Source organism: Spermophilus citellus (genome assembly GCF_964194105.1).
Source record: "Spermophilus citellus genome assembly, chromosome: 7".
Classification (NCBI taxonomy): Eukaryota; Metazoa; Chordata; class Mammalia; order Rodentia; family Sciuridae; genus Spermophilus; species Spermophilus citellus.
This window is the reverse complement of record NC_138188.1, coordinates 83501015-83512265: the sequence shown is the minus strand read 5'-3', so window position 1 is coordinate 83512265 and position 11251 is coordinate 83501015. Positions and strand designations below refer to the sequence as shown.

At 33.6% G+C, this 11251-nt stretch overlaps 1 protein-coding gene across 1 annotated transcript; it reads right to left on the bottom strand.

Moving 5' to 3' along the window:
* Positions 1-9066: 9066 nt before the first annotated feature.
* On the bottom strand, positions 9067-10610 carry LOC308653872 (olfactory receptor 5K1-like; the record flags this gene model as incomplete). The annotated part of the gene is made up of 1 exon (XM_081302628.1): positions 9067-10610. The coding sequence occupies exon 1, from the start codon at positions 9991-9993 to the stop codon at positions 9067-9069; it is 927 nt and encodes a 308-aa protein (XP_081158754.1). The 5' UTR covers positions 9994-10610.
* Positions 10611-11251: the final 641 nt, after the last annotated feature.

The following is an 11251-nucleotide window of genomic DNA, read 5'->3' as shown; positions in this document are numbered from 1 at the left end:
TGTTCTTTGGAGAGAAGTAATAGGTGAATAATTAGAGCATTTGGATATATAATTCATATGTATATGAAAATATAAGATATATAGGCTCTAGATTACAGTTTTCAATCTATTTTAATGTACTTGTGTCCATTTCATCAAGATATTTACAGAATTGGAAACTTGGTACTTAATGTACTATGAGACCCATGAGAGCAGAAATCTTAATCTGATTTATAATGCACAATGATTAACACATGCCTGGTACTTAAAAAAAATGCTCAATAAATACTTATTGAATAATGTATGAAAATATTTAGATTATGTAATTGACCTTTTTTCCCCCTCTATGAACTAATTCTTTAAGTCTGATAAACTATAATACTAATTTTTCAGATGTAAGTACATATATGTGTATATTATTGTATACATAGATATGTATGTACATTTATTTACCTATAGATTGCTATGTGAATATATATATATATATAAATACATAATTATTAATTTTGAGCTTCATTGCTTCCTCCCATCAGTCCTCAAACAAGTGAAAATTATTTTCTCAGGAAAGTAAAACATTATTTCAAAAATCAATGTTTATTAAGTAGCGGCTACATATTTAAACATGAAGTTAGTTACACAGAAGAAGTTGAGGGAAGAAGGAAGTATTATAGAGAATGAAGTTCCATTTAGTTTACTCTTGTGTATTTAATATACTACAAATATCCTATATCATTTTCTTCCTTTTTAAAGAGCCTGCATTACATACATTCCTAAATGGTAGGAGTTGTGCCTATGCAATTCTTTTTACTGTGTAGCCCCATATAATTTCTCATATTAAGAGTGACTGTAATCACTACATATTTTCTTGGCAATCACAGAGGAATCTAACATGCTTTGTAGGGAGGGATAAAGACAAGACAATTGAGAGCAGAACACAAAAGGATAAGACTCAGCTTGCGGAGGAAATCATACCAAAGATGTACTGTCTCTGGTAGAATCTCATAGCTGACCTCTCTGCAAGAATTCTTGTCATGGTAAATTTCACGATGAATTTGTTTTTTGAGACGATGTAAAATTAAGAAAGTGCTCATGTCATGGGGTTTTTAAGAGTTACACTCCTAGTTCAGTCAACATAAACTTAGAAGAAAATGTGTTTCAGGACCCTCCTCCCACCTACTTCTAGGAATGTCTCTTCCTGTGGACTCCTCAGGATGTCTGGTCTTCTAGGAATCTCAAATTTGGGATATTATCTGAAACTTAAGGGTTTCCTTAATATGTGCCTCATTCCTTTGGGTTGTTTCTGTTGAAGTCCTAGCAATATAGATGAGCTCATTTGGGCTACTGAAATAGCAAGTGACACCATCCAGGTAAGTTATGTACGTAATAGTTGGAACTTCAAGACCTTAATCCAGTTTTTTGCTTCTCTTTCTGCCTGCCTGCCTTTCTTCCCTCCCTTCCTCCCTCCCATTTCCTTTCTTTATCTCTCTTTCTTTCTTTAAGTAATTTTTGAGCACCTCAGCTGTTGCCATGCATTATAATAGACCCTAAGAATATAGATTGCACATCTGCCCTAATATAAGTAATATGGAACATAGACTGCTACTAGAAATAAAACAAAAATGCTCATAAATATTTTTTCAAACATGAAGGTATATAATACATTTTCTTTCTGAGTTTATGAACAACACCCCTAATCATTCAGTTTTTCTCTTGCTTGTTGGGCAAGATAAAGATAAAAATCTCTTGACCATATTGGTCTCAATTTAATATCCTTATCATACATAGCTTGTACTTGCTACATTGGCTAGAATAGTTTGGCCCTCAAATTTGGGCTACTGAAATTGGGCTACCATATTGCTTCAGATACACATAGAGCTAGTACTCATATGAATCTTTTGAAATGAATAAATCAATTTTCTCTGTTCTGTTGTCTCTAATTATGGTAACCTAAAGTACCTAATTTAGTCTGTATTCAGATTTATTGGAAATGTTCAGAAGGTGTCTCCCCCCACCCACTTTTTGAAGGACAGAGCAGTAATCTTGGGCACCTGTTTGTTTAGAATGTCCCATAATGCCCATCTGCATGTCCCAGCCAAAGGCTGTTTTTACTTTTTCTCATGTTCACTCTTTGGTTTAGTGAAGCATTAGTTCCACACTGATACATATCTTTATATGTACATTTAAAAATTGTTTTCCCAATAGAAATTTTTGGATTTTTATCTCTTTTATTTCATTTGTGTTCTTTTATCCTTCTAAAGGGAGTGTCAAACAAAACATACTAGTATATAATATCAGCATATGATTCATTTCTCCAAAATTATCATACTAATTTGATGATATGTACTTTAGCATTTGCTTTCTTATCTTTATGAAAGGAAGCTGCCTTTCTTGTTAACTCAAACAGGACTAACGAGATTCTGTTCTCTGAAGTTGATTTTGATTCACTGGGAAAAGCAAAACACGAAGAGTTGAACATGACTTAAGTATTAAATTCATAGGTAATAAAAGGGGAATATATGTTTGCTTGAAATGTATTAAATTGTTTTCTACCATATTGCTATCAAGTTTATACGTAAACTCTGAAGTATTTTCTTTAAAAAAAAGTGTAGCTCAATAATTATCTCTTGACTCTCTGAGATTTTTAAAATATTAATTAATGTATTTATCTTATTTATGCTATTTTTGTTTTTCATAACCCTTTATATGTAGATATATAGTTTCCATATATATGGCTGTCAATGAATTAATGAAATAGCCCTTCTGAGACTTTTTTGGTCATTTCTCTCCTTTTTAATATTTTCACTGTAAAACATTAAACTAAGATAATGAAAAATTCTTCAAATTAGTATACTCTATAATTTATAATAGCAGCATGGTAAATGTATTTACTTGAAAGTAGGTATTGAAATAATAAAGCATGATGACAGGAAATATTTTGTAATGCAAAATTCTACATTCTAGTGTTTTGAGGGAAGTAGAAAAGGGACTTAGTGAATGGGAGGGGTGGAGAACAGATATGGAGAGTAGATATGGAGAGTGAAGGAAGAGAGAAGGTAAGGGGGGTAGAAGAAAGGAAGGTAGACATGGTTAATACAGGTATATTCATGTATGGAAATGTCAAAGTGACACCCATTAACATGTACAATTACAATTGTACATTAAAATGTACAATTTAATTTAAAAAAAAAAAAACAACAATAACATTTTCAGAGGGGCCAGGCAGGTGGTATAGGAAGAACTAATTGTTGTCAGGCAGTTCTCTCCACTTTTCAGGAAAAGTTAAAATTTGCTTTTATAAAAAATTATCCTAGGCTGAGGCAGGATCATGAGTACAAAGCCAGCCTCAGCAACTTAGTGAGGCCCTAAGCAACTCAGTGAGACCCTGTCTCTAAAAAAAATATAAAATAGGGCTAGGGATGTGCCTCAGTGGCTAAGCACCTCTGGGTTCTATCTCTCCCCAACAAGAAGAAACAAAAAATTATCCTGATTTTGAAATGAAATGAAACAAACAAACAAACAAAAAATCATGTTGTTCTGCACTACATGGGACTACCGGGGCTGAAGTCAACAATTTTGTGCAACTCTTGAATGACTCTTGTGATTTATTATGTGATAATTGAGAATGCCAGTTTTGTATTTAGACAGAATGAGGTCAGATTACACATACTATTGAAGGACATGAGTGAGTGACTCAGTCACCAAGGACTTCATTTTCTCACCTGTTACTTGGGATAATAATTCTACTTATAGTATTCAAGTGAGTGTTAGATGAGGTAAGATTTACATATAGCTTAGTATAAGATGGACACATATATCCAAGTAAATTTGGTGATATTGATGGTGAAGATGAAGATGTGGAGTCTTTATTGACTTAAATAATCCATAAGAGTTGACTCCTGGTTTATGGGGGTGGAGTGGGAGGTTGAGAACATCTGAGGAACTTGTATATTAAAAAGCCAAACTCATTTGGATTTCACTGCTTTATTTTTTGTTTCACAACAGCCACCTTCCATTTATTCAGGGGAAGATAGAATTTTTACAAAGAATAGGTGAGTTTAGTTGGACCAACATTTTTTATCCAAATTCAGCCCTGTTATATCCTCACTCCTGTCCTGTGATCATTCTCAGCTCCTTTGTAAACTTTTAGTAAGTTGTGGAAGATTGTATTTTTTGTGTGATAGGTAGATTCATTTTATTTTAAATAAATTTAAGGTTTACAGCATAATGTTATGGGATACAGATAGTAAAATCATTACTATAATGAAGCAGATTATCATACGGAAGATTGTATTAACTAAAGATGTAACCAATATAGTAAGTCTCATCCATGTGCTTTTCTTATATTGTGATGTTGATACTTTCTCCATCAGTGGATCTATTTCTCCTTTCCTTGAATATGGATAAAACATGACAGTCTCAATAATGAAAGTGAGGCGAAAATGATTTTATGTGATTTCTAAAACTGGGTCTTCAAAATGCCATGTATTAGTTATACAAAATGGGAATATATAAAATATACTTAAATTGTACCAAGAGAAAAGGCTAAACATAAAGATTAACTGTGTTATTACACACTTGAATCATTTCTGAAGTTGGTATTTTTATAGTATCTTGAGAGCAATAGTCTAAACCTCTTGAGTATGTTGAATTTTACTTATTAAATTATATTTACTTGGACAAGAAAAATGCTGTGTATTTCCGTCTTGTTTAGTTGGTACATTTATTCTCAGAATCCAGTAGCCATCATGCAAGGAAATGCAGGTTTTTTCATTTCTAGAACTGTTATAACAATGCAGCCACTAAGTACATAGGTTGAAACAATTAGAAAAATCTGTTATTTCAAGTTCTAGAGGCTGGAAGTCTGAAATCAAGGTGCTGGTAGGGCCATATTCCTTTTGAAGCTTGTAGAGGCAAGTTCTTTGCTTCTTCTTAATCTCCAATGGTATGCTGGAAATTTTTTGCCTATAGATGCATTAATTCAATTCTTCTTCCTATGTCTTCCTGTATTGTCTTTTCTCATCTCTGTGTGCACCGATTCCACTTTTACAAAAAGAATACCAGTCGTATTATATTAGGGACCATCCTAATGATTTGACTTTAACTTAATTACCCCTGTAAAGACCCTCTCTTCAAATAAGGTACCATTTTTGAGGTACCAGGGATTAGAACAGTAACATGTTTTTTTGGGGGACACAAAATACAATCCACAACACTAGGTTACAAGGAGAGGACACGTGTTGATGGAGATTTTATCTGACAACAACCACTGCCATTCGTGGAAGTGAAGAAGCCTTTGAAATGACTCTAGTCCCAGTCATCATCCGACTGTAACTATGTAAGACATGTTGAGTGAAACATGCCTAGATGATCATAGTCAAGGCCAGAAACATGAAAGATAATAACATAGCTATTGTTGTTTTAAATAACCCAAATTTAGGGTTATTTTAGCAATAATTACTGGAACATGTCATGGTGGGACAGTAAAGAAGTTTCTCCACAAAAAGTTCCAACATACTCTACTTTGATCCTGTGGCTGGATCAGTATGAGTCTGTTCTGGCATTTGTCAGGGTGAACACATGTTTTGTGTGTGATAGAGGTCCATATTGCACTGGATTTCTTCCCATGCCAATTTTTTCTTTCGCTTTTCTTTCACATGATTTAAGTCTCCAGGGCATTTCCTTACATTTGTACATTAAACTCCAACTCAGAGCCTGTCTTCCTGCCCTTCACACAGGCCTGATATAGTCCATTTAGACAGGTCAAAATATAATCTGAGGGGGCTGGGGATGTGGCTCAAGCGGTAGCGCGCTCGCCTGGCATGCGTGCGCCCGGGTTCGATCCTCAGCACCACATACCAACAAAGATGTTGTGTCCGCCAAATACTAAAAGAAATAAACATTAAAAAAAATTCTCTCTCTCTCTCCCTCTCTCTCACTCTTTCTAAAAAAAAATATAATCTGAGGATTATCATATTAAACTGAAGAATTAAAACTTTAATGTTATGACTTTAGAGGATGGCCAACAACCACTATATTATGCTTCTCTAATACTTCATCAACATCACTTATGATATGACATTCAAAATCATGTCATGAGATAGCTTCATTGGTAAAGCAGAACGGTCCCACAAACAGTGTCAACTGCAGAGCACTTTTGTAGAAGTGGAAATGAGTGGGAAATGAGCATAAATTGAAGACCAATATCATAAGAAAGATCTGGAAAGGAATTAAATGGTGAGTCTAAAGGTGAAAAGTACAATAAATATTCTCAGGGTCACCCATCTCTGTATAGCAAGATAACTTGACAATTCAGCCAGATAACAAAAAGTAGCAAGGATTCAAGTAAAACTCTCATGATTAAAATGTGAAAAAGAAAAGTGTAGGAAGCATAAAAATAACTACAAGTGCTAATCTTTGTATATATGGTGAAACCATATGGAACTGATCAGCCCTAGAGTGATTTTTCTCACCACATTGCCCTCAACATGCCAGTCTTTGAAGTGACACTGCTGCTAGGGATGTGTGAGAGTTGACACAATACATGAATATTCCTGAATAAACTGATCATGTATATAGAATTACTTTCCTTATAAACATCCCTCCCTGCTTCACCCATTGTGCTGAGGTGTTACTCACTGATTTTCTGCTTTAGTAAACATTACTGAAGTTTAGTGTGAAATGATTAGGAAGATTGAAGAGATAGCATAAAATTAATTAAAATGGTGTTGGAGAACTGCTTGAACAAAATGTATAGCTCAAATGACAAAGAGAGTCAAAATTATTAAAATTTTAATAAACTTTAATATAATTTTAATAAATTTTAATATAACTAGGATTTGGTTAAATATGAGATAATGTATTTCCAAATTTGGTTTAAAAGAAAAAAAAGTTCTAAACAAAATTTCTTTTTTTTCTCTACTTACTATAAAATACTGGTCAAGATTTTCAAAGTATTTATTTGATAAGATTTCTTTCTTTCTATACACAGAATTCCTCAGATAATGTCTGTAATTATTTTCTCCAGTAACCTTTACTACCATTTCAGACAGAAGCAGATTTAGGAAACATTTCTAATGATGTGAGAGCTAGGAATCATCATAGAAATAAGAATTGCTTTCAGATAAATGAAAGAAGAGTTCTATTGAAAGAGGGAAAGAGTTGGTATTCACTGAGATGTGACTCTGTGACTTAAACTCCCAGAGGTTTTCCAGGGAATGGAGCTAGAGTGAAAATACCCAGAGAATTGGGAGGAACCTTTGTACAGATAGTTCCTTCCATGGAGAAACACAAAAATATTCAAACTGTTGCATTGTAGTGTCATTGTGTGACATTAGAAGTGCAAAATCAATGTTCTTCATCTTTTCCTGGACTCAGAGGAGAGAGGGTCAGGGGAATTTACTTAGAAATTAGGGGACAACAAACTAAAGAGACCGAACCAGCAAAATTCAAAATTTATGCCTTGTGGACTTGGACAAGCAGATTGTTAGCTGAAAATTAGAGAAGCCTGAGGACTAGACATGGATGTGGATACTCAAAATGACAGTGGCATGAAGAGAGGACCACAGAGGGCCAGCTAGGATCCATCATTTAAGAGGACTACATCTTGGACACATGTACCAAATGCCAAATGTAAGGCAAGGACTTACACTTAAATGCAACCATAAAAGGAAAGAGATGAAGTTGAGAAAAATTCTAAACTGATGGGTTTAATTTGAACTAACCAAAGAAATCTTGAAATGACTGTATATAACTGTCTAAGTTAGGTTTTCTTGGAATTTACAAAGAGAAACTAAGTGGATATATTTTTTTAATTAGTGAATTTTGGGATTGGAAATATATCTTCTTTCCCATTGCTTCTTTTAAACAGACTCAACATGTTGATTTTCTCTATGAAATCAGCCTCTGGTAGGTGGCTAGCCTAGAGCACTGCATCGACCTGACAGTTGACTTTTGGGAATTTAAATGTGACCTCAGAGCATCAATAGAGAAAGTGGGAAGGGGAGTTTTTGTTTTACTCCATGTGGATCCTCCTTGATCCAGAAGTTATCAATGAAAATCTTCTCAGTGTTCTATTATTTAAGGAGATGAGAAAACTGATGTTTTCATTACTGATGTATATACTTCCTTAAAAAATAAGGAGATCACTGCTTTTACAGATCACTGCTTCTATATAGCTGGGTCTAAATATGTACATGGTGAGAGAATAATTAGAAAGTAATTCTTTTATGATGTCACATTAAGATCATTCAGTCCTATTCACATGCTATACTTTCAGGGTTTGCAATGATGAAAAGAAAAAAATAAGAATTACTTAAAATAAGTCATTTCCACAATTCAACAAGAATATTCTTCCTCATATCTCTATATAATATACCTTTTCCTCACTTCCTCTCAGAAAGGGGCAAGAGAAGTTTTGACCTGACATACCGACAAGGAAGCTCCTCAAATTTTACATGAGGTTTCACTGTTTGTCTAGAACTTTATGTATCTGCTGTGTGTATGTTTTATATATATATATATATATATATATATACACACATATACATATACACACACCCACACAAGTATAAAGGTATGTATGTGTACACATACACATGAGTAGATAAAACTCTCTAAAATAATATCTTCTCTTGAAGATTGACATTCTGTATTTAATTATTTAATTCTATGAGTTCAATTTTGAATTACAGTTCACTTTTATTTGACACATTTATTTCTGCACTACATATAAAACTAAATAAATTGTGTTGCCCTAAAATGCCATTGTAAGTACTAGTTTGGTTTTGTCTTTTGGGTACAGTTCATCACTAAAGCTGCACAGTCCATGAGCTTGGAAGCATCATAAGTTGATTCTTAAATAGGTTCAAAGGCAGCTTTTGATTTTTGTTTTCGTCTCTTAAGATTCAGCACAGTTATTCCTTTCTGTGATTTTTCACCCTTTACATTTTGCTTCACAATTCGATTGCATTATAATTTAATTATTTACCTGCCATTTGTGCTTATTTTCTACCATTCTGCTTGAAAGTTATTGCTTCATTTATAACATTAAGCTTCAGTAAATGCCATTTGTTTCAAACTTTCTCAAGATTACTTTTTCTTCAGAATTTTTCTCATGACACTTATTACTTCTGTATTTCTCAGGCTATAAATGAAAGGATTTAATACAGGAACTATTATTGTAAACAAGACACCAGCAGGAATATCTTTATCTCCTTCTTCAAGTAAATTTGGTCTAATATACATGAAGAAAATAGATCCATAGAATAATGAAACTGACAAAAAATGTGAGGCACATGTGGAAAAGGCTTTAACCCTTCCTTCTTTAGATTTCATTTTGAAAATTGTAAAAACAATGTAGACATAAGAAATTAAGACACTACCTATAGTGAAGACTTCAATAGAACCTGCAAAGACAAAGAGCACAAGTTCATTGACATATGGGTCAACACAGGAGAGTCTGTACAAAGGAAGAATATCACAGTAAAAGTGGTTGATTTGATGAGACCCACAGAAAGCTAACCTAAAGAGTAGACCTACATGAATCATGGAGTGCAGGTTTCCAGCTATGAAGGCTCCTGTGGTCATCTGAACACAGAGTTTCTTTGACATCATGGTGTGATACTGCAGAGGACTGCATATGGCCACATAGCGGTCATAGGCCATTGCTGCCAGAAGAAAGCAGTCTGCAGTTTCCACAGTGCAAAGAATATAAAATTGTATAATACATTCATGAAGGGAGATCCTTCTGTCCTCAGAAAAGAAGTTCTCTAACATCTTAGGAGTGATAGCACAGGCACAACAGGAATCCACAAGAGCCAGGTTGCCCAGAAAGATGTACATTGGTGTGTGAAGTTGACGCTGTTTAAAAATCAAGGCCACCAAACCTAGATTCCCCACCATGGTGATCAGATAGATGGTCAAGAACACTACAAATAGAAGGGCCTTCAGGTCTGGGTGATCTGTAAATCCTGTGAGGACAAACTCATTTTTCATGGTGTGATTTTCTTTAATCATTCCTGACTTCTGAGAAAAAAAAAGTGGGAAATAAAGAGTTAGTTCATGATGAGCCTAGAACACAATTCAGCCTTCTTTGGCTCAAAGGAAGAGAAGCATCTTTCACAATAGTACCACGTTTTCACCTGGACTTTGGTGAGTGTCTAGTTCTGAGGAAGAATCCATGTTTCCAGTCTAAAACTCCTTTGTTCACTTACTGAACATTTTCCCAGCCTATTTTCAAGGAAATTTATGATTGAATGCATAAAGATGCCTTTGAATTTTTGAGAAACATAGGACAAAATGCTTCTTTATAATGGTTGGGTAAAGGTAATTCATAATTTAAGTGTCAGCAATTTGTATTAGCATTCCTAAGTTCAATGACTATATATGTGGTGATTAACAATGTTGTTTAAAAGACTATTGTTGTCCACCAATTTTTATAGCACCATTGTTCACAATAGCCAAAAAGTGGAAATGACCCAAATATTCATGGATTGATGAATGTATAAAGCATGCTATACACATATGATGAAGTAGTCAGTCTGCAATACAAATGAAAATTTGACACTTGTCACAACCTACATGAAACTTGAAGACATTATGCTAAGTGAAATAAAACTGAAACAAAAGGAGTATAACACACACACACACACACATATAGTATTAAGACACTACCTAACATGAAAATTTCAGTGGAAACTGTAAGGACAAAGAGTATAAGTTTATTGACATATGGGTCATCATATATATATATATATATATATATATATATATATATATATATATATATATATATAATTGATTTACTTAAAAGTTTTGGTTTTCTAATTATAAGGATAATAGTAAAATAACAGTAGAGAATTGAAAGAAGAGTAAAACATAAAAAAGAAAAAATGATGTACAATTTCATTAAACAAGCAAAACAGTATTAACATTTTGATGTGTTCCCATATAATTTTTCTTTTACTATCATACATAAATATTTATTTGAAACTTAGGATTATTCTGTATATAAATTTTTCTTTTTGTCTATTTTATCATTTCATTAAATATTCTAAGTAAACACACACACATATATTTATATTATATATAATTTAAATGAGTTGCCCAGAGTATGTGACTTTCTAGAAACAGAATGAAGAATGGTAGTTGCCAAGGAGAGGGAGGAGTAGAATTATTGTTCCGTGGTTCCATAGTTTCAGCTTGAGAAGATAGAAAAGGTCTGGAGATGAATGAGGATGGTGATTTGGTGGTTGCATAATAATATGAATGCACT